The sequence below is a fragment of the Mustelus asterias genome, chromosome 4, assembly GCF_964213995.1.
Source record: "Mustelus asterias chromosome 4, sMusAst1.hap1.1, whole genome shotgun sequence".
In the NCBI taxonomy this organism is placed as follows: domain Eukaryota; kingdom Metazoa; phylum Chordata; class Chondrichthyes; order Carcharhiniformes; family Triakidae; genus Mustelus; species Mustelus asterias.
In genome coordinates this window covers 35,990,117-36,015,213 of record NC_135804.1, presented here as the reverse complement: position 1 = coordinate 36,015,213, position 25,097 = coordinate 35,990,117, and the positions used below count along the sequence as shown (strand labels likewise).

Genomic DNA, 25,097 nt, shown 5'->3' with positions numbered 1-25,097 from the left:
CAGAAAATTATACCTGATGCTCTCTACAATAGTGCCATCTTATTAAAACATGGTCCTTTGAAATCGAGGCCAATTGCATACAGTTTTTGTTACAAGTAATTATGGAACTTGGGAACAATGATTCAGTGATCTTATAACAAATGTTCTATCAAAAGCTGGAGACTTCAGTATGGCAGAGCACCATTCTTTTATCTTTTGAGATTTGCATTCAAACTTCCTTTGTAATGGACCATATTGAAATGTTGTTGTGCAGGTTGTTTACCATTTACAATTATAGATGTGGATCATTCTTAGGTCAATCATCCTACAATTCTTGTCAAAAAATGCACATGTGAACTGACAAGGATTAACCAGTCACCTATATTTTATCAAAACAGAGGTTCGTCACAGAGCATTATGCTCACAATCTGGCTTCAGACATATACAGAATATGCCATGATATTAATTGAACGCATCTAGCTTAACACTGAGAAACTATAGAAAATGAACCATGTTGAATAGCTTTCTTTTAACAGCCTTATAAAATTGCTATTGTTGCCACATCTGGGAAGGAGTTTCATCTAACCTCATCAGTGTACTGAAGCACGTTATCCAGACAGTACTGTAGTTAGTGGCTGTGTATATTGAGCAATGTGAAGATGCTAACTGTATTTATCTGGTTAATAGTATATAGAATGATCAATCTAAGTCCACCATCTGAAGGTAGACTTATTGTTCTAATCAAGGTCAATCCTTCAGTTCAGGTTATACACTGTAATTTTTGATTATCTTTATAAATGGGAGACTAGGTCTGTATTCCAAAAGAATGAGAGGTGACCTCATTGAAACTTACTAAATTCTCACATGGCACAACAGGGTAGTTGTAGGTAAGGTTTTCTCCCTGGCTGGTAAGTTTAAAACCAGAGGACATCATTTCAGGATGAAGGATGGTTCATTTAAGACTGATGAGGAGGAATATCTTCACTCAGAGGGGGGTGAATCTTTCTCTACCCTAGAGGGCTTTGGAAGCTCAATCATTGACCATGTTCAAATCAAAAATCAATATATTTCTGGAGAGTAATTACAACAGGGGATGTGGAGATAGTGTGGGAAAGTGGTGTTGAGGTAGATGATCAATCATGATTTAATTGAATGGCATAGCAGGCCCAAGGGGCTGAATGACCTACTCCTGTTCTAATGTTCCTTGATGTTTCAGTGTGATAGCTGCAAACGTTTCGGCATAATGGGCCATCTAAAGGGAATAAGGATGATTGTTTTGGTAAATTGCGGGGGTAGGGATTGTTCTCCAAAGATACATAAAAATGGAGGGAGCTTTATTACTCATGGGATGTACAGTAACTGACACTTTATTGAAAGAGTTGTCCGCCTCCAGCCTCAACATGTTCAAGCTGAGGAATATTAACTCCTCCTCCTGCCATTCAAAAATAAAATAAGAGAAAAAAACTAAAAATTAGAGCAAAAAGATTGATAATGATCAAGAAGTATAAACAGCCACCCTCTTGGAGATTCAATTCTGATGGTTTTAAACACAAAAAATGCACTTTCTTGATCTTCTCTCTCTTTAAATGTAAAGGAATGCAGCGATAGCCTTTCCTGTAAAGAATAAACAAATCTATGTGTGCAACATTGTCACTGGACCTCAATTATTTCTCTTTGATAGATTTATTTACGCTTTCTCGACTATCAAATGGATCACTCCAATGAATGCAAGAGGAACTTTGTTGCTGTGTATGATGGGAGCAGTGCTATTGAAAACCTAAAGGCAAAGTTTTGTAGCACAGTAGCTAACGATGTGATGCTACAAACTGGAGTTGGAGTGGTTCGTATGTGGGCTGATGAGGGCAGCAGGCTCAGCAGATTCCGAATGCTATTTACTTCATTTGTGGATCGTAAGTAACCAAAGCTTATAAACATTTTATTCGCCAATAGCATTTAATTTGTTGCTAGTGTATTTTATTTTGTAATAGATTACTTCAGAGAACAGCATTTGTTGAAGATTGAAACAATGTTATGACACAGCCACAGAATTTTATTGCCCATAGTCAAAAATGTAGGCTTGGAAATTATGCTGTGTAAGATTATAATATTACTGGATGGGTTGGCAGAGGTTTGGAAGCAATGTGGCTGTACATCCCCTCGGGAGTAGAAACATGTGTCCAAACAGACAGATTAGTTGTGGCGGGGGGGGGGGGGGGGGGGGACATGTTGCTTTGGAAAATTGCCAATAAACTATGAAAAGATTTGTTCTTAATTGCCAATATTCTTATTCAATTTGGTCCTGTACACTTTGTTAATTATCCTAGGAATGTAAAAATGGGAGTATTTCAGAGGTTGACAAATGATTATATCAGATTTTTTTTCCCTTTGCAAAAATTTTGAAAGAATTATTTGCAATAAAAAACATTTAAATTTTCCATCAGGAAGTAAATTAGGGCAGTACTAGAAAACAAGACCATTCCTCTGGTATACTTCATAGATTCATAGAATCCCTACAGTGCAGAAGAAGGCCATTCGACCCATCAAGTCTGCACCAACCACAATCCCACCCAGGCCCTAACCCCATCAAACAGCAGCAGAAAGTAATCTTAGGTAGTTTGTGATAATTGATGAATTGCAACCAGGACTCTCATTTTAAATTTTAGAAGTTGGTTCATTTTAACGGCCTCTGCACAACACTTCATAGAACTGTGCGAAGGAGGCCATTCGGCCCAACTAATCTGCACCAACTCTCCAAAAGAGCATCTTACCCAGGCCACTCCTCCCCTGCCCTACCCTCACAACCCTGCACAATTACCATGACTAATCCATCTAACCTACACATCTTTGGACACTAAGGGACAATTTACCATGGCCAATCCACCTAACCTGCACATCTTTAGACTATGGGAAGAAACCGGAGCACCTGGAGGAAGCACACGCAGACACGGGGAGAATGTGCAAACTCTATACAGACAGTCACCCAAGGCCAGAGTTGAATCCGGGTCCCTGGCGCTCTGAGGCAGCAGTGCTCACCACTGTGCCATTGTGCCGCCCCTTGAAAATATGTACACAAGCATGTATTTTCTGGTGTGATTTTCTTTTGGAATAAAGATAGTTAAACTTGTAGTGATTTCGGGATGGTATCTTTGTAATGACTTGGAGTCCACTGGGAAATGGACTACAGCTAGTAATTGAAGACAAGATAAAATTGTCTATTCAGTGCATATCAGTAAGAATTCTGCCAGTCTTAATAATTTGTATGTGTTGATGCAAGTTATGCTTGTCTGCTTATTAATTGATTTATTTCCCCACAACGCCTCCTCTTTTTTCAACTCACTTATCTGAATCACTCCTGAATTAGGAAAAATGCATGTCCCATTAAATATGAAGAGCACGTCTAAAAATCCTTTAAAGTAATGTTCATAGTTTGTATTTTTAAAACAGACCTTTGGAGAGCTGCAGTCACAAATTATTCATAGCAGATGGCACTCACATGAAGATACCACTTGTCACTCGTATGCACATTTTTAGCTCTTTCAACTCACCACTTGCAGAATAAGCAACACCTCCAGGTATTGATAGTGTGACACATCCTGTGACTTGTCCTTTAAGAGTTTCAAATCCACATAGTTGATCCACAAAACTTCCTAAAGAATCCCCATGAAAAATTGGATCACAACTTACAAAATGTTAGATATCATCCAAAGAAATAGTTCACTATAGTCCTTTTATTCTTTGTTATTTTCAGATCCATTGCTTTATTTCAGAATGTTATTAACCAGCATCTGGTCCACACTTATTTAGTTTCCAAAGCCAATGCTTGAAACATGTTAACATGTTATGAATTCGTGTCAGTTAACAGTCAATAAATCCAACAAGATTAAGCAAATTAATTAATTTTGCGTGGGAGATTCAGTTGATGCTTTTATTGTGAATAATGAAGCTATGACCAATTTATCTAACTGACAAATCTGAACTAACAAAGACATGACCTTTACAAAGTGCCCATTTACTGTGTTTTCTTGCTCATGGTTGAATGGCCCTACACAGTACTACATCACATCTTGTAAAAGCTTTTGAAATACACGTTCTATAATTTATGGTGACACTAACCTTTGTCTCGCAGCTCCCTGCCAGGACAACACATTCTTTTGTCACAGCGACATGTGCATCAACAATTCTTTGGTCTGTAATGGAGTCCAGAACTGTGTGTACCCATGGGATGAAAATCATTGTAAAGGTAAAAGTGTGATCTGTAAAAGCATTTGTGAGAAAAAAATGTCCTTTAGTTCATCGGACTTGACAAAGGCCATTTCTCCCCGACAGCTGTATTTATGGGTTAAATCAATACGTTTATCTCAGTCAAAGTTCGCATTAAGCTGTGGTTTACAGAGACTAACAGATCTTAACTAGTTTTGACATTTCTACAGCGAGTGCATGGAAATCTGATTTAATACCAAACAGCTCATTTCATTCCCTAATAAAATCTGAGAGGTCCAGTTCCTTGTTATGAAATGAAGATAAGTCACTACATTGAAGATGGATGTTATTTTTTGGTTTATTGAGACTGGTGTTTCAAATGTGTTGGATAATATTCCATTGTTGTTTGTTTCTTGCTATTTGACTCCACCTCCTCCCCATGATGGTTGCTTGTGGTGGGAATGCCAGTTAAACTGATTTTAAATCTGGAATAACAGTGGAAATAGTCAGCTTTCCCCTGTACTTGATCATCTTTGGTTAACCACAACAATTGGACGCTTGGAAGTCTGTCCTGCTATGGGACTGTTCCTTTCTTTGTCAGAACTACAAATGACAAACATGAGGTCCAAGGGCTCTGAAGAAGGGTCACACGACCTCAAAATGTTGGGTGCTGTTCACGGTGGCGGAGGTGGCCTGTCATTGGCTTCCAGTCCCGCCGCAGTTAAGAGGGTTTGCCACTGATTGCACCCCCTGCCTTCAGGGAACCTGTGGCAGGGGGTAGCTATCAGCGGATCAGAAGATCATGCGAGAAAGTTCCGGCCGTTAACTCTCTTTCACTCTCCACATATGCTGCCAGACTTGCTGGGTTTTTCCAGCATTTTCTGTTTTTATTCAAGGGACCAGAGTTGAAGGAAAAGTGGGGTTTTGGCGGTGCATCAAAAGAGAAACTTGATCTTGATCATGTCTTCATCCAGTATACACCCCATTCTTTTGCATTTGAGATCACTGGAAACAATTAGGGAACCCTGGACTGCGTGTGTCAGTTTCAAGGATACATTGTCAACCTAGTTGCAGATTAAAGTGCTCGCCTTGGTTGGCAATATTCTGATGCCTAACAAGATTATAAACAATCAGATAACAGCATGACCCTATTAGCACTGAAGCAACAGATAAACAATATCCCTCCTATAATGTTAGAATATATATACATCAAGCTTTTAAATATTGAAAGGTAGTTCCTACCACAGCAGTTATCACAGGCACAAATTGACTGGAGTCAACTAATCGCAGTTGTTTTTTATTAACACAGCTAATGATAAGTACGATATTGCCCACTTGAGGAAGAAGGAGCCTGATAATTTTATACTAGCAGTTCACTTAGAGATCTTATAATACACTGGAAATAGACTGAAATCTCTTTGAAATAAAGCTGTTAAAATTAACTAATGTACAGTGAGATGCACAACAGTGAAAAGTAAATTGGTGTCAAAGACTGGACCCAGTGCTTGATCATTTTCACTTCAAATTGCCAGGACTGTCCTCCTGATCAGTTTGTCCAGATGATGCTTTTGAATGTTGGCAGGTGCCTTTTGCGTGGTCTGTCTTAAATGCCCAGGAAACATGTTTATGCATTCCGTATAAGGAATTATTGCTGTATCAATGCTGCCTCACTCAAACATACATTCATAAGAACATAAGAAATAGGAGCAGGCTGATCTGATAGTGGTTTAGTTCCACTTACCCGCTCACTCCCCATAACTCTTAATTCCCTTATTGATCAGAAATCTATCTACCTGCGACTTAAACATATTTAACATTCAGAATTATTGCTGTATCAATACTGCCTCACTCAGACATACATTCAGAACTATTGCTGGATCAATACTGTCTCACTCAGACATACATTCAGAATTATTGCTGTATCAATGCTGCCTTACACAAACGTACATACAGAATTATTCCTGTATCAGTATTTCCTTACACAAACATGCACATGGAATTATTGCTGCCTCATACAAATTTTGAACTTTATCATTTCATTTCATGGAAAGATTAAACAAGTTGTTGAGGTAAACGATTTATTTTGTTTTAAAGGCATGATTCAGCCTAATAAAGGTGTCTTGTTTATACACTGAAGATTGCTCAGCAATATCGACATTTTGCCAATTGTACCTAATGTTGGAAATACAGCATTTATTTCAGTTTCGAATGCTGGGCTTTTCCTGAAGAGGGTAGGTCTGATTTTCTTGCCCTCTGTTCATCTGGGCACCAGGAAGATGTAATATTTTCAAAGTGAGCTCACTTACAATTACCTGAACCTCTTTGAATTTGCTAGTTCAGGTCATTATCATGCATCTATTACAGATCTGCCACCTAGCAGGATCCTGCACCTTGAAATGGCCTAAAAATGTAGACATTTCTGCAAAACTGATAGTCTTACAGCAGCAGGAATGGCCATTGACATCCAGCTCTTCAAGCTGTTCTCCAAGAACTGCAGCCAAAAGGTGTCCAGGTGGAAAATATCTGGGAAGCTAAAATGAAAGTTTTCACTTACCTTTCTATGCCTCCCTGATCTTGCTGCCTGCATGATATGGGAGCTAGGAGCAAAGCTTAGCATCAACAGTATCAAAATACTGCAGATGCTGGAATCTGAATCAGCACAGAGGACACTGAAAAAACTCAGCAGGTCTGCCAGCATCTAATAGATGAGAAACAGAGTTATAGACCCTTCATTAGAATGGAAAGGAGGGAGAATGCGTTAGAGCAAAAGAAACTGCAACAAAAAGTAGCAACTTTAAGAACAAACGGTGTGAAAGAGGGAAAGGTGTTTCACATCGAGGCAATACATGTATAGAACATTATTAAAAAAGAGAAGAAAAGACCCACATTTGTTCTTGGCCTGCTGCAATGCTCCAGTGCAGCCTGGTGCAAGCTGCAAGAGCAGCATCTCATCTTCCAGTTGGGCACATTGCAGCCCTCAGGACTCAACGTTGAGTTCGGCAACTTTAGGTTTTGACCTTTCTCCTGCATCTTAAACCCCCCCTTTCTTCTGTTTTTCAGTGAGTCTGGAGGAAAATAAACTGGGGTAACCCAATCCACCTCATTTCCATGTGCCAAGAAATCTTTATTTATCTTCCTTATCTTAACACATGGCTATTCTTTCTTTGCACCTGTAAACACTTCACTCCATCTGCCGGGGAAAAAATCCCAGGGCAGCGTAAAGGGAACTGAGACCTGGCAGCATAGATCCCAGTTTTGGCTACTTCTTGCAGCCACTTAGGTGAGGTATCAGAATGGTATCAATGAGCCTGTCAGGAACAAGGCGACATGAGAATAGAGAGAAAGAGTAATAAATAACATTTCTCTTAACCTCTGGTTCTTCCCCTTTCTCCATCCAAGAGGTTGCATCCACGTCAATTCCCAAATCTATTTGTTCCCTTTTCCTTCAATTACCTCCCTAATGCTGGAATTATATAGGATATAGGAAACAGAAACAGGCTATTTGGATCAGATAGTCAATGCCACCAAAACATGTGCCACTCATGCCCCTACCCATCTTTCCTCATCCATATCTATCATTGTAACTTTTATTACAATGTCAGCTGATACTACTGGACAAGTTAAATCCCTGGCTTCATAGGTCCTAACTTATATATGTTGTGAATCTGTGGAATTGGATTGTGAATCTGTGGAATTCGCTGCCCGGTGAAGCTGTTGAGGTTACCTCATTGAATGTTTTTAAGACAAGGATAGACATATTTCTGAACAGTAAAGGAATTAATAGTGAGCGGGCGGGTAAGTGGAGCTGAGTCCACGAAAAGATCAGCCATGATCTTATTGAATGGCGGAGCAGGTTCGAGGGGCCAGATGGCCAACTCCTGCTCCTAGTTCTTATGTTCTTATGTATTCTTTATTGAGAAAGGTGCAGAGCAACTACTGAACAGAGCCACAGAGATTGCAGATGAACTTTTAACAAAAGAATGAAAGCATTTATTAAACAAGAAAAGATTAACTATAATACAATACTTTTTCACCCCAACTATACCTTTACAGATATATATATAGATTTGAAAGATAACACAAGTTACAAACTCTATCTCATACTTCAATGTTCACACTAAGTACACAGTCCGTGTAAAACAGTAGGCGACTGTGAGCTGACACATCACACTCTGAAATTAAGGGGCAGATGCCACTCAAAACCATTCTACAGGTTTATCATTAATTCCTCTCAGATGCTTGTCACATTGTGAGACAATTGGTCTCATTGAAACTCTGGCCGGGATTTTAAAAATGGGGAAGAGCCGAGAAATCAAGATTGCACCCATTTTCTTGGCTCTCGCGATTTTATGAGATTTTATGATTTTATGCGATTTCTGGTGAGGGGAGCCTCCTGCCTGGAATGGGCGAGAGGCTGAATAAATTATAATACTTCATTATAATGTTGATTTGCATGTGTTTAGTGAGCCTGGTGCTCAATCGTCCGGGCTCGCTTGCCTTTATGGCCTCGCCAGGAGAGGTTCTCTCAGCAAGGAAAACACCTGCTCCCCACAAACGGACATCCCGCTGCCCCTGAGATGCCCCAGTGTCAGGAAGGGGGGAGTCAGAAGGTGTCGCCATAGCCACAGTCTCCTGGCTGGAAGGCCCCAGCGTGGGCTTGCACCCTTCCTCCTCCCTTGGGGTCCCTTTTGGCCCCTGGGTCACTCCATGAGACACTGGTGCTTCTGCAGTGAACTCCAGAAGCTCCAGCGTCACCTGGCACTGCCAGTCCTGGAGGACCACCTGCGTCCTACCCATGGAGGCAGGCCCCCCTCGGCAGAGCACACCCCCAACCTACCTCGATCACTGGTCTCCCTCCACCATCCTTCTCGACCATCTTCAGTCCCTTCGAGAGCCTGCAGCACCTTCCTGGCCACAGACTTGGAGCCACGGCTGAAGTGACCGGGCTTCACACCGTTCTGCTGGCGTCCACCGGAGGAGTGGAGCGGGCTCAGATGGATCTCTGGTTGGGGGGCGGAGGAGGGGGAGGATGGATCTCTGGCTGGGGGGAGGATGGATCTCTGGTTGGGGGGGGGGATGGATCTCTGGTTGGGAAGGGGGAGGGGGGAGGATGGATCTCTGGCTGGGGGGGGGGAAGGAGGGGGGAGGATGGATCTCTGGTTGGGGGGGAGGAGGGGGGAGGATGGATCTCTGGTTGGGGGGGAGGGGGGAGGATGGATCTCTGGTTGTGGGGGGAAGGAGGGGGGAGGATGGATCTCTGGTTGGGGGGGAGGAGGGGGGAGGATGGATCTTTGGTTTGGTGGGGGAGGACGTAAACCATTCCAGGCACGTAAACCATTCATTATCTTTACTGTTAAAGGATAGGAATTGAAACATTTGAATGTTTTAATTCCTATCCTTTAACAGTAAAAAGCATCTCTTTTCAAAATATTGTTACACTTTAGAAAGTTAATAAACTAATTTTTCTGCATAAACTACCATTACATTCATTTGATCTAAAATATTAAACTTCTGACACTGTTTAAGTCTATCCTAGATGTTCCTGGGACTAGAAATTTCTTCTAAAGAACTGTTGCTTCAGGATATATGCTACAAGTACTGGGTTTGTTATATATTTATTTTACAATATGTTGATGGGGAGACGTCTCTGTGACAACAGGAATGAACAGACACACAAAATGATATGGATGTACTTTGTGTAGTCGAAGATTCTCAGAAATGCAAATTTTATTTTTCACTTGAGCCCTGCAAGTAGACACAATCAGCCCAAAATAACCCAAGCAGCTCACATTCATTACTGAGACAAAAGTAGACAGTTGAAATAGATGCAAGTGTAATCTTTCGACAATAGCTTTGAGTTTAATAGCGTTATCAGATTGTTAGAACAATATTTTCTCTAACAAGAGCAGGTATAATTATTGCCAACTCTTCCATGTGTCAGAGAGCTGCTCTCTCTGCTTTTTTTTCTTTCCCGCCTGGGCGCGCTGCTTCAGATTTTTTTTCGAACTGCGCATGCGCAGTTCAGAGCTCCGATCGTTCCGGCAGCGCTAAGCCCCGCCCACAGTGCGGATCAGACTGGAGCCGGCTGAAAGCGTATGGGCGCGCTGGAAAGCTGATTTCGAGGTCGGATCTGTACTATACCCAGATTCAGCACTTAGAATCAAAATGGTAAAATCGGGCCCTTAGAATCATTCTCATAAAATTCCACCCTCTATCTTTCACACAATAGTTTCTGATCTCCGTTTTCAAAGAACACACCTTGAAATCTTCTCCCAAAAAATGTTTTCTCTTAAATGTCTTCAACAAGGATTCACCTCCAGGGTTTCAACCTCTCCTTCCAATGTTCTTCTAATGCACAACTGCAAAAATATAAATTGAATTTTAAACCTTAAGCCATGTGTTATTTCTAACACCCGCAAAATATAAATGTGTCTTACTTAAAACTATCCCTATTACCTAACACCATTTGTTCTCTGATCCCTCATATGCTTGTCTAGTTTCCCCTTAAACACATTTATACTATTCACTTCAACCACTCCCATGGGAAGTGAGTTCCACATTATCACCTCGCTTAGTGCAGAAAAAGTTTATTCTGAAATTATTGATGAATATCTTATATTGATGTCTTCTCATTATGCTCTTCCCCATTCTCTCAGTATCCACCCTATCAATTCCTCTCATCATTCAAAGTACTCTATTAGACCACCCCCTCAGCCTTCTGTTTCAAGAGAAAAGAGATCCAGCCTGTTCATCCTTTCCTGATATTTGTGCCCATGCATTTCTGGTATCGTCCTTGTGAATATTCCCTGTCCTAAATCACATTTGTTTCATCATATCTGTATCTATGTCCTCTTGTTCTATATCGCTCAATCACTGGAATAGTCCATCTCTATCTACCTACTCCTGCCCCTTTATAATTTTAGGCAATTCTATCGAGTTCTCTGTCCGAACAAAAATAATCCTAGTTTTGCTGGTTTTTCTTCATGTTCATATTTCTTCATCACAAATAGCATCCTAGTGAATCTGAATTGCACCCTCTTTCTTACCTCCTGTGATATGGAGCCTAAAACCAGAATCAGTACTCTAATTTTATTTTAATCGCAGTAAGTACTTGTCCCATATGTTGCCATTTCCGGATCATCCTGGTGATAATCAGATGTTGTAAACTCTGTGTACCAAGTATTTTTTCTACCTATTCATCTGAGCCTTCTCTTTGTTTTATTAATGATATATCAGTGAAGTAAATATTTCATATTCTAGCTCAGTGGATAAAACGTCTGCTGGCGTTATGTACTCTGGGTGACCCCTGTTTCAAAGAAAAGTATATTAGAGAACATTTTAATACTCTTGTACCCAACAAAGGAACATCCAATATTTAATAGCCATCTGTCATCCATTATGCCATGACCAGTCTAAATACATGGTCAAGTGCTTTCAGCTGCAGCGCGGAGAAATCATTAGCTAGGAGCACATTGAAGGAAATGTCATCGCATGCAGCAGTGATAGCTTTTAGTGCAATGTGCTTTTTAACATATTGCATGGATGAATGAATGGGAATTAGAATGAGTACATTTTACCTCAATGACTAAAGCCAGCACAGAATATTTTCATGTGTTCTGGCAGGACATGGATATTTAGTTTGTCTATTTTCCCAAATCATGAAAAAGTGTCATATTCAGTGTGAAAATCGGTGCGAATCCCGCCCGCCCCAGCAACACAATTCGGATTGCAATCTTTAGGCACTTCGAGAATTTTCCTCATGTGAAAAATGCCGCACCTGAGGCGCAAAGCATCTGATTTACCAACACCGGGGGTCATCTGAGCACTTCAATGAAATTGGGTGCTGCATTTAAATGGCTCCACAACACTTGATCTGATTCAAACCCGGAGGATGGCAGTGAAGACTAGCTCCCTGATTCTCAGACAGGGCTCTCACTCAATTGCTGGATGCCGTGCAGGAGAGATGGGCCACAAATTACCCACGGTTTAGCAGGAGGCTCTCCAGCAAGGTCATACCCAATCCCGCCTGGGAGACGGTGGCAGCTGTGGTCAGTGCCAGCAGCCTGATCAGGAGGATGGGGGTCCAATGTAGGAAGAAAATGAATGACTTACTGCGATCTTCAAGGGTAGGTGCCCCTGTCTCCCCTTGGAACTCCACCCTTCTGCCAACCCCCCGAAGTTCATTTTGAACCCACATGGTTCCACCTCGCAGATTCCCAGCACCTGACTCTCAGCATCATCCTCAAACCCCCTCCCCACCCGACCCCACCCCACCCAGCACTCCTCATCAGTACCCCTCCCTGCTTAAGCGCATGCCCACACATGCCATTTGTCCTTGATCTCTGGCCTGCCAGGCACCAGTTCACATTAGCCCCTTTTGTGACCCTGCAGTAGAAGATTGCCCACAGCTGCAGAGAGACAGATAAAATGGGTGGTGAAATGCCCAAACTCAGGATCTGGACTCCATTTGAGGAGAAAGCATGGAGCTCGCAGGGGAGGAGCAGGAGCGGGCCTGCACAGAGCAAGGTGGGCCTGCACAAAGCAGGAGCGGGCCTACACAGAGCAAGGTGGGCCTACACAAAGCAGGAGCGGGCCTACACAGAGCAAGGTGGGCCTACACAAAGCAGGAGCGGGCCTACACAGAGCAAGGTGGGCCTGCACAGAGCAGGAGCGGGCCTGCGCAGAGCAAAGTGGGCCTGCACAGAGCAAGGTGGGCCTGCACAGAGCAGGAGTGGGCCTGTACACAGCAAGGTGGGCCTGCACAGAGTAAGAGCAGGCCTGCGGGGGAAAAATGAAGAGCCACTGCACCTTCATCCAGATGAACAGTCTCAAGTGAGTTGATTGGTGCCCAAACCTTGACCAGGTCTTGTATTAAAACCACGTCCCTTGCCTTGTAGGAACCTCAACCGATGAGCCTGGCCTGTCCACCAGCAGTGCCCTCCACCAGCACCCTCAACAGCACTTTGGAGGAAATCTCCGAGGTGGTCACAGATGATGTGTCACAGCTCCTACCCGCACCATCCACCATCGCAGAGACAAGCACCTCAGTGGGTGAACTTAGCAGACAGGTTTCTGGCTCACTTTCTAATGAGCACCACACTACTTTCGATGCACATCAGGTTGGGACAGGGATGTCCTAGGGATTGGACATGCTGGATCCCAGGTGCCCCAGCCATGTGCCGTGCCTCTTGACACATTCGTCCCTCAGCTGCTTGAGGTGGAAAGGTAGAACCGGGAATACCAGGAGGAGTTGTCAGCAACATTCTTGTGACTGCAAGGCCGAATGGAGGAGTCGCAAAGCCTTCGGTCACAAAAGATTTTGCTGGTGTTGCATGGCACCCAGGCCAACACTGCAAGAGTGGCGTCCACAGAGGAAAGCCTGGGCAAGACCTCAGAGCCATGATTGGAGAATTCTGAAGCATGGCTCAGTCCCTGAGGACCATGGTTGAGGGGTTTGACGCCATAGTGAGGACACTGACAGGCTTCCTGGACTGACAGCGCCAGATGACGTTGAGGCTTCTTGAGCTCACTCCAGCAGCTCCTCCATTCCATGGAGTACCCCAGGGGCCCATGGGCACGCAGAGGGAGGAGGATCCGCTGGAGCACCCTCCCACCAGCACCCACCTCCCCCCTGCACCCCCTCTTATCCAGGAGATTCTTGGAGTGACCAGCCCTTCTGAATCCCTCTTCCTGATACAGATGCTTCTCAGAGATAGCGGGCAGCAAGCAGAACAGGGTGATGCGGCAACATCAGTGCCATCTGAAAGTAGACTAAGGCTCTCCAGGTGCCAACCCTCCAGAGGATGCCCATCAGGGCATTTCAGACAACATGGTATGGAAGGTAGAAGGTTGCATCCACTTCCGATGTGCATCCTGGAAGTACACCAAGACGTGGTTGGAGGGCTCACAAGAATAAGGAGTTGGAGGGGCACAGAGCGGGCACAGGTGAAGTTAGGCATAGATAGTTAGGAGTCATGATGAAATGTCACAAATGCACTTGTCACCTTATTAAAACCTCTTGTTCATAACCTTAAGGCCTCATTCTCATCGACTGTCCTCCCACTGGGATAGGCCTTCACCCCATCTGGACACAGTAAAAACTGAGTAACTCAGTGCTCATTGTCATTTCCTGACAACACAACCTCCAAATAGGCAGAGCGCTCTGAAAACTCTTTAAAATACACAGTACGAAGCCTGCAGGCTTCAGGACAACAAACACCAGCCATGACCCCATCCTGGAGATGGCCCCTGACACCCAGCACCCCCCCCCCCACCCCCAACACCCCCTCCCCCCAAACCCCCACCCCAAAACCCCTTCCCCAACACCCTTGAACCACCCCACTCTGGAGCTGGCCAGTGGAAACTGTCCCCTTGTACACCCTGGGACAAAGTGGAGACGGCCGCTCACCTCCTTTCTCCCTTTCAGGGATCATGGTTCCCGTTTTTAAAAAACCAGTAGTAATTTGCGGCCTTGTGATATCAGGCTGGTGGGTGGGAACATTCAGTGAGTACTGAAGATTCAACTTTAAACTCGCTAATTAAATTAAAGTACATTCAAATTTATTCAAATCAGATTTTCGCCCTTCCTGAGCATCGGGGCATCAGAGAGGGCCCAGGAAAATCGCGATCGGAAATCTCGCCGGCACAAAGCCCATTTTTGGCCTCTTCTGATATTTTGCGGCCATGATGGGATTTGCGCCCACGGCTAACGGACCCGCAAAGTCGTGCTTAGTATCTCCACATTATGTCATGTCTTAAAGATATTAGTATTGTCAAAGTATGTCCGATCTGTGTACTGAACTACCATCCGCAGTGTGTTCATTGTGCCTTTGTGATTGACCGTGGCAGCTGGTGGAATTTAAATACAAGTAATAACCTGAAACTCAAAAGCTCATCTCAGTAGTAGTGACCTTGAAACCATTGTCGATTGTTCTAAAAGTCCACCTGGTTCACTAATGTCCTTTAGGGAAGGAAATCTGCCGTCCTTACTGGTTTAGCCGACATGCGACTCCAGACCCACAGCAATGTCGTTGACTCTGGACTGTTTTCTGAAATGGAGTGGCAAGACACTCAGTCCAAGGGAAATTAGGGATGGTTAACAAATGCCGGCCTTGCCAGCGATACTCACATCCCACAAAATAATTTTTTAAAATTATACATTTAGGGAAGACTTTGTGTGACTTATGCTGAAAGAATTGGCCACCTGTTAAAATCACTGTGAGAAATTCTCTGAACATTTAACATCTGATAATTTGGGGAGAATGCAGGTAATGTATTGTCGAGCATACAAACTCCATTATTCTTCATTACTTTGACTTCTTAAAGGTTGTTTTAAAACCGGAGCCGTGTAGCCGTGAGTGCATCAGGATGAATTACTTTCTTTGGTTTTTCCAATAATGGATGCAATTTGTTTTCAAAGGGTGATAATTATTTTCCGTCATTTCACACATTCTGCTCCTTGTATAATTTTATGGTTGATTCATAAAACCTAAGATGACTAATGGAGTTGAATTTTGTATCAGTTAAGAATCCTCATACACAATTAAGGACAAGCAGGGAGACCACTTAAAACTGCATACATTTTCCTCCTCAACATATTGGTGAACTGTGAAGAACATTACACCCTTTCTTGGTACATTGATGAATTCCTTAAGATAAAAATGGAAAATATTCTGATTGCATATTGTGACCTCAATTTCATTTCACCATTACATTTCAGTTGTCACATCTGATAGTAAAATTCAATCTTTTAAAGGAATTGTCACTGACACAGTAGTACCAAGGTACCGGAGTAAATTTTTAATCTTTACAGCTTGGGTAATAAGTATTGCCATGGCAAGGTAAAGAGGAAAAATCAAGCAGGATGTATGTATCCCAGGCCTTTTAAAGAATTTGACACATTTTCCTTCCAGCTATTTAGGCTGAAGCAAAGTCAGGTGAGGTCTGTTCCCCAAGTGCGTTCTCCCAACTAGATTTTCTATTGAGGTTATTAAGATTATAATCAACCTCACTGGTTCTGATCCCCACTGTGGGTGATACTTGAAGCACTCAATCATGTATTTGTTGCAAGCTTTTCTGATCCATTTTGAATGCAGTGCGTCTATAAGGAATGAAGATGCAAGGGGAAATGCTGTTACTTAGCATTACAGAGGATTTACAACGTGCCAGGACTGACAGCATCTGTGAAGAGAGAGACAAACTTTGAGTGCAAAGTGACTCTTCTTTGTGTTACAATCCCAGTTGACGTTATAACTGAACCGGAAGATCCCAGAATGGAACCATAGCCAGAATTCTCAGCCGTTCACGCCCTGCCACTGCTGCCAGCGAGAATGGAAAATATGGCACTCAGCCAAATCTCCGTTCACCTGCAGCAAGACTGGAGCATCCCAACTCCTGGTGAGGTTGGAGAATCTGACCTCATAACTTATACTTTTTTTAAAACGTAGAAGAGCAGAGACACGGGACTGCTAATTAGTTTTAATAAGAAAATAAACATTTATTAAACATGAACAATTGGATGATGATACGGTACTCCATTACTCCCCCCTTGTCTTAACAAATATACAGTAAGAAGTTTAACAACACCAGGTTAAAGTCCAACAGGTTTATTTGGTAGCAAAAGCCACACAAGCTTTCGGAGCTCCAATCTTAACATCTTAACAAATATACACAGATTTTAAGATTAATGTGAATTATAAAGTTTATCTTAAGCTACAACAGTCTTAGTATCACAACATCCCTTTAAACACACAAGATGGCTGTGATCAAATACATTGGCCACTCTGAACCCCAAATGAATGTATGTGGATTTCCCTTCAGAATCCCCCCCAGATGATAGTCACATGAAAGTTTCGAAACTGCATTTCCAAAAAATATGCTTTAAAATCTTCTTTCACAACAATGCTTTCCATCAGAGGATTTCCATTCAGAAATCCAGTCCAAATTTCCCAAATGACTCTTCCACTCCACTTTTAACAACAAATCGCAACTCCCCCTTCTTTGTCATGACTGTTGTACAAACTGTTCACAATTGCTTTAAATATCAATTCCCAGACTCTATGGAAATGGAATTAAACTTTTGATTTATCTCTGAAGTCTGCTTTCCCACTTTAAAACTGGGCGGGGGGGGGGGCGATTTTCCCATCCTGCTGCGCTAATTTTTTAGCACAGCAGGCTGGGCGATTCAAGCGGCACCCGATACTTGGGATCCATGCTGGGCATCCTGCCCTGATAGCATCGCCCAGCGCCAGATATCCAGTGGTGTCACATCTGCGCCGGAAATCAGTGGGGAGCCGCGTTAATAATGCAAATCACAATTTAAATAGAACTAGCAGGCCCAAGACTGAAGTCTCCAGGCCCGCTAGCCTCTTCCCCACACACCTGCCAGAAGAATTTCACTACAGCGCGGTTTACAGTCACTCCACACTTTCGGGGAGCTGGGGGCCTGACCCCGCTGGAGTGAAGGGGGGCATTTGGGGCCCCCAGAGGGTCAGGTGCTGGGGGTGTCGCCTGGGCATTGTTACCTTGGTAGTGCCAGCCTGGGCCCCATAGCACTGCCCAAGAGGCAAAGTGCCAATGCCCAGAGGTACCTTGGCACTGCCCATCCAAGGCATGGGGCAGTGCCAAGGGCCAAGGGCCTAATAGGGGGGATGACCCGATGGGGTGTGGCCTGCGGGGGCGATTGGTGGGAATGGGGTGTCCGAGTGCCACTCTGCAGTTGGGATTGGTGGTGGAGAAAGGGAAGCCAGCGATCGGGGCTGGCCATAGGGGTGGGGAGGGGTGGCAGCCTGCTGGGGGGGCTGGCACTGCAGGGGGGGGGTCAGCACTGCATGGGGGGTTCTGTACTGTGAGGGAGGCGGGAGATTGAGGCTGTGGGGGGCAGGTTGAGGCTGGCCCCAGGCATGCATGGGGGGAGCCAGCAATCAGGCAGTGGGGGATTGGTAGGGCAGCATTGCAGGGATCGTGGGGTGGCCAGTGATCGAGCTGGCCAGCGATCAAGAGGCAGCAGTGCAGGGCCACTGCGTATGTGCCAATCTTGGCGCTGACAGATCGGCACATGCACAGTGACCCACTCAGCACTCTGCTGCCGGCCTCTTCCACGGGGATAGGCCCCACACACTGAATTTCAGCCTGATTCACGCTGAGGCACTCTGCAGTGCACAGAATGTGGGAGATTGTTTTTGAAACTCCCACTGAAAAAAAGTGTGATTTACTCCAGTTTTCATGCGAATTCAACACTTAGGATTTTATTGGGAGAATCCCGGCCCTGGTTACTACAACTTTTTTTAAAACTCAGAACACTTTGTTTACTTTTCCCTTGAATTCCCCTGAACAATATCTTGGTCTCTTTTCAGTATTTTTAAGACATTTGTTATATCCCAATTCCCTGGTTATCTGGACTGTATCTGATTCTTTGAGAAGTCTGCCTCTTTGCAGCTCCCTTGACCTGTCCAGCTTTTCTTGGCAAAGTTGAGAGATGTTCACTTCCCGGTGTCATGTCTCCAACCGCCCTGGCTTCCAAGTAAACTAAGAACAAAAAGCCTTCCTACATTAAAAAGTCCCCAGTTGCTAAGCAACAGCAGCTACTGCCAGCCTCTATTTACTGTTCACATTGTAACCCTCTCTAAGTACAATAGAAGCACAGTAAGAACTGAACAAAACTCCACACATACAACCACTTTTGTACAGCATGGATCTAACTATAGGTTTTATTCTTCCTCACACAGAAACATTTTTGGGCAGCATGGAGGCACAGTGGTTAGCACTGCTGCCTCACAACGCCAGGGACATGGGTTCAATTCCAGCCTCGGGTAACTGTCCGTGTGGAGTTTGCACATTCTCCCCGTGTCTGCGTGGGTTTCTTCCGGGTGTTCCGGTTTCCTCCCACAGTCCAAAGATGTGCATGTTAGGTGGATTGGCCATGGTTAGTTGTCCCTTCATGTCAGGGGGATTAGCAGGGTAAATATGTGGGTTATGGGGAATAGGGCCTGGGTGGGATTGCGTTGGTGCAGGCTCAATGGACCGAATGGCCTCTCTCTGCACTGTAGGGATTCTATGATTAAATTAAACCCACTTAAAAACTATGCCTTATTCCGAAGAAGAGTCATATTGGACTCGAAACGTTAACTCTGTTTCTCTCCCCACAGATGCTGCCAGACCTGTTGAGTTTATCCAGCACTTTGTTTTTATTTCAGATCTCCAGCATCAGCAGTATTTTGATTTTATTACAGAAACAGGTCTTTTGGCATAACAGGCCCATGCCAATGTTTATTCGCCACATGAACCTTCTCCCATCCTTATTCATCTAATTCCATCAATTCATCCTTCTATTTCATGTGTTTATCCCTTAAATGCATCAATGCTAGTCACCTTGATTGGCCCTTATGGATGCAAGTTCCACATCCTGACTACTCTCTGGGTAAAGAAGTTTCTTTTGAATTCCTTATTGTGTATTGTGAGCGCGGTGTGAAGGGAACAAAGAGGTAAGTGCGTATGGAATGAGAAAGAGAGGTTTTGCAGCAAGCCCTTGTGATTGTATTCTGAATCACATGATGGAGTGATGAACTGTAAAAAGTGATGCTGAGGGATGAAGAATGTTGGAATAATTAAATCTTCCATCACTTCTGTTTTGGCAAAAGTCAGGTGAGAACTTGTGCATTGTTAATTGTTTCACAGACACAGAGATGGAGAAATCAAAACTGCACGCATGCTGCTCTTGTGAAGTCATTGAATCCCTTCCAACACTGAACTCAGGTCCTGGGGACGATGCTGCTTGCATTGACCCTCTCTGTCACCTCTGCCTAGCCCTCTTGGAAGTCACTTTGGTTATGCTTCCACACATAATAGGGAAAAATACCTCCCTCCTTTCTCTGAATTCCCCCAAAAATATCAGATAACATGAGAAGAACCCTTTAATTTATTCTCTTAATCATGGGCCTGGTTAATTTTAACCCGAGGCATGCATTGAATGGGATAGAATAGGGACACGAGGTGTGGGGGGAACGCAAAGAGAATGAGCATTGGATATTTCTATTCCAGTACCACAAAATCTTCACTTTGGGACGAGCATTCCTGCTTTAAATGGGCACGCCACAGGAAATTGCCCCATGAAAATGGGCAGGCTGCCTATTTCCCTGAGATAATCTGAACAGTGATTTATAAGTTATGTTAAAATGAGGCCCAGGAGTTTAAATCTATTCCATTCTCCCTCATGTTTTTCTCTAACTTCCCTTTAAATGCATCAGTGTTAATCACCTCGACTGGTCCTTATGGATGTGAGTTCCACATCCTAATGATAGTGACTTTTAAGGGGTGTCTGGACAAATACATGAATAGGATGGGAATAGAGGGATATGGTCCCTGGAAGGGTAGGGGGTTTTAGTCCAGTTGGGCAGCATGGTCAGTGCAGGCTTGGAGGGCCAAAGGGCCTGTTCCTGAGCCGTAATTTTCTTTGTTCTTTGTACTCCCTGGGTAAATAACTTTCTTTTGATTGTGTATTGTGGTTGCAGTGTGAAGAGAACAAAATGCTGGCATCAGGGCCCGTCATTCTCTTTTAATGCCCTCTTTCCCCCCTCACCTCGTGCCCCTAACCCGACCCACTCAATGCATGCCTCAAGTTAAATCCGGCTTTGTGGTTTCATTGAAAACATTTCATGTGTTTTATATTAAAGATCCTTAAACATTACTGTGAAATTGTTACAAAACTCGATTTAAAGATTATGGCAGACTTTAGAATTCCTGTTGAGCTCTGATATTTCATCATCATATCATTTAATCAGGATTTTTTCAGTTTATAAAATAATTATAGATGTATTTTAATAAAAAATAATCATGTTTGTCTACATCCCCAAAGGGATCATCTGTTTACATTCATATTACCTTTGGGGCCACAAATGAAGTAAATTTGAAAATAATGAATAATGGCCCATTACATTGAAATAGAATGGTTATTGGGTCTGACGAGTTTATAAGCTCATCAGAATTCATGTGAAATTTCCAGCAAGCTCAAAGAGCCTATAATGATACACTACTGGCACAGTGGCACAATGGTCAGCACTGCTGTCTCACAGATCCAAAGATGTGTGGGTTAGGTGGATTGGCCCTGATAAATTGCCTCTTAGTGTCAAGGGGACTAGCTAGGGTAAATGCCTGGGGTTATGGGGATAGGGCCTGGGTGGGATTGTGATCGGTGCAGACTCGATGGACTGAATGGCCTCCTTCTGCACTGTAGGGATTCTATGTACAGCGCCAGGAACCTGGGTTCCATTCCCGGCTTGAGTCACTGTCTGCGCGGAGTCTGCACATTCTCCCCGTGTCCGTGTGGGTTTCCTCCGGGTGCTCTGGTTTTCTCCCACAGTCCAAAAGATGTGCTGGTTAGGTACATTAGTCATACTAAATTCTCCCTCAGTGTACCAGAACGGCGCGGGGCTGTGGTGACTAGGGGATTTTCACAGTAACTTCAATGCAGTGTTAATGTAAGCCTACTTTTGACATGAATAAATAAACTAAACAGCCAAATGCTGAGTTGTAGATTCAGCCCTGAATACCTTGTCTAGTTCTTTACAAGTTCAAACTGCGGACTGGTGTGAATATTCTTTTGATTGATGATGTTTACACTTTGGGATATTTGTATTTTTTTGCAGAAAAGAAAAAACCCGGTCTCTTTCACCAGATTACCAAAACTCACGGAACAATCATTGGCATTTCGTCAGGAATTGTTCTGGTTCTTCTTGTCATTTCCGTACTCGTGCAAGTAAAACAACCTCGCAAAAAGGTTTTGGCCCGCAAAGCAGCCTTTAACAAATCGGGGTTTCAAGAAGTATTTGACCCTCCCCATTATGAGCTGTTTTCTCTCCGAGATAAAGAAATAACGGCAGATTTGGCTGATTTGTCTGAAGACTTTGAAAACTACCATAAACTCAGGCGCTCCTCATCCAATGCCTCCAGGTGCATCCACGACCACCACTGTGGCTCACAGCCGCCGAGTATAAAGCAGAGCAGGACTAATTTAAGCACAATGGATCTTCCGTTTCGGAATGATTTCTCCCAGCCACAGCCAATGAAAACATTTAATAGCACCTTCAAGAAAAGCTGCTACACTTTGAAGCACTCGCAAGACAGTCCAGAAAGAGTCATTGAAGACAGAGTGATGGAGGAAATCCCTCCTGAAATCTACGTACGTGGCAGAAATGACACTGTCCAGCGTTCAATGTCCATTGACTTCTGAAGTGGAACTATTGTGCCATTACCGAGCACTACCTTTTAATCTCTTTTTCTCTTGAAAATGCTGCTTTGTCACTTTGAAATTTCATTTGGCATTTTAATCTACCCAATAATCAGTTCAGTAACAAAATAAGTGGAACTGGGATCACTTTTCCTTGACCCTTCTGATTGACTACTTCTGCGAGACACACTGTCGACAACAGTTCTTAATACCAGGCTCTCTGTGTTCTGAAACTTGCTAATATTGTATTATCGGTTGGTAATTCCTTACTGTAAATATGCTAAAAGGTTTAATTCTTTGGTTTCCTGCTGTTATCCCACTAATTGTTCCAGTCCATTGGAGAGAAGCTTTTCAACTGAAGTACAATAAGATGAGAAGCCGCAGAATTGCATCAAAAGTCCTTTCAAGTATCTTTTTTTTTAACTTAAAAAAGAAGTATTAATTTTTAGACCCTGCTAGGCTATGGTTTTGGATGGCAGTATTTTCTACTTGTGATGGCCTGTTTTTTACATGCTAATTTAACACATCATTTCGATCAGGTCATCAACATGAATAAAGTTACCATTAGTGAGCTCACAGGACTGTGTATTTGCCAGGTCAAATAAAAAGCTTGTTGAAATGTGAAATCATTTCTTCCTGTGCATACTCTTGAGAATTTCATTTTCTTCACAAAATGTAATGCTTCCATGACTTTTTTTTTGACAAATGGGAGTTAACTTTTCAACGTTCAGTGGAATCTTGACAGTTCAAAGGGGTGGGAGAGGAAGTCTGATCTTAATCTCAAAATGATGGAAAGTGGGTAGGGCGTCTGCAGTACCCAACAATAATGTGGGTGAGAAGTATTGACCATTTCAGGTTTGTGCCTCATTTCCCTGGGTGCACCCACACTGGTTATTGGCATCTTGGTGGAGCTGGTGCGGGGCAGGGGGAAGGGAGAGGATGGCAGGGATTTGATTTGATTTATAATTGTCACGTATTGGGATACACTGAAAAGTATTTGGGGCAGCACGATGGCACAGTGGTTAGCACTGCTGCTTCACAGCGCCTGGGACCCGGGTTCAATTCCCGGCTTGGGTCACTGTCTATGCGGAGTTTGCAAGTTCTCCCCGTGCCTGTGTGGGTTTCCCCCGGGTGCTCTGGTTTCTTCCCACAGTCCAAAGATGTGCGGGTTAGGTGGATTGGCCATGCTAAATTGTCCTTTAGTGTCAGGGGGACTAGTTAGGGTAAGTGCATGGGGTTGTGGGGATAGGGCCTGGGTGGGATTGTGGTTGGTGCAGACTCGATGGGCCAAATGGCCTCCTTCTGCACTGTAGGATGCTATGATATATTGTTTCCTGTGTGCTAAATAGACAAAACATACCATTCATAGAGTACATAGGGGAGAAGGAAAGGAGAGGGTGCAGAATATAGTGTTACAGTCATAGCTAGGGTGTAGAGAAAGATCAGCTCAGTATATGGTAGGTCCATCCTGATGCAGCAGGGAAGAAGCTGTTCATAAGTCGGTTGGTATATGTTCTCAGGCTTTTGTACCTTTTTCCCTACGGAAGGTGGAAAGGAGTATATCCGGTATATATTAGCTGCTTTTCCAAAGTATCGGACATGTAAACGGAGTCAATGGATGGGAGGCTGGTTTGCGTGATGGACTGGGCTACATTCACAACCCTTTGTAGTGAATGAATTTAGTAGAGAATGAATTTAGGTCAGAGTAATGCAATTTAAAGGCATCCTGCACATCTTGCTCACGTGTTGAGCTTAAACTTGGTAAATATATTCTCAATGTGGACTTCTAGGGCATCAAAATTATCTGGAGTCCTCGGAAAGGAGGGAAACTGCGGAGAAAAGAAACAGGCTCTGTTTATGGATGAAGGGCGAGTAGTGCCATGTAAATAGTCCAGAATGGTGGGCTGAGGTGGCTGCACATGCTCAACATTGCATTGAGGACCCCAAAACAATGCCATCAGAAAATCAATGATTCTACCGGAGTTCCCAAAGATTGTTAAATCCACCTTATCTAACCTCACTTAGCTATGCGCCATCTGTAGCCCTAGCACTCTCCTCCAATCACAGCAGCACACTGCACTGACTCTCTTTCTGCTGCCACTTGCATGTTCTGCACCTTCTCAGAATTCCCCTCACTGCCGTTTTCTGCTACTTTTTTCGAGCAGCATTCAACCTGTGTGCCCCGACACACATTCAAAAGGTCATGTGCTAACTCACTTTCCTCCAAACCAAAGATTTGTAGGTGGCAAGGCTGGAGAATATGATCCACTTGTCTGTCACTTATTTTCACTTTTCACTGAAACTTCTCCCTCACATTGAAAGCAACCTGGTGCTGCCTTGAACTGCCACTGATCTATAAGTCAATTACTGGGAAAATCACCAAGCACAAGTCCACAGCAGCATAGGCGAGGGATGCTCATGTCCTGTAACTGGGACAGACAGCACAGGTACATTCTTCCAGAGCTAGGGTTGTAAGAGACAAATAGCCACGAATCAGCAACTTTTTGATGCATTGGACTGCCTACCTGGGAATTTGTGTCAGGGAGTTTAGAGTCATCCATCTCTAATTCAGGCACACTCCTTGCATATAACAAAGCATTGCAGTCAATATGAAGAATCTGATCATCTTTATGAACACGGCAGTGAGACCGTTAGTTATAGAGGCTATGGTGACAATTTAGATGGAAGCTCAGGC

General features: G+C 43.6%; 1 protein-coding gene across 1 annotated transcript in view; it reads left to right on the top strand.

The window, feature by feature from the left end:
• neto2a (neuropilin (NRP) and tolloid (TLL)-like 2a) overlaps positions 1–22,405 on the top strand; it is a 54,330-nt gene extending 31,925 nt beyond the window's left edge. Inside the window, exons 8-10 of the mRNA XM_078210255.1 lie at positions 1,661–1,889; positions 4,106–4,219; positions 21,822–22,405. Coding sequence (XP_078066381.1) covers positions 1,661–1,889; positions 4,106–4,219; positions 21,822–22,405 — 927 coding nt within the window. The remainder of the gene's footprint in view (positions 1–1,660; positions 1,890–4,105; positions 4,220–21,821) is intronic.
• Positions 22,406–25,097: the final 2,692 nt, after the last annotated feature.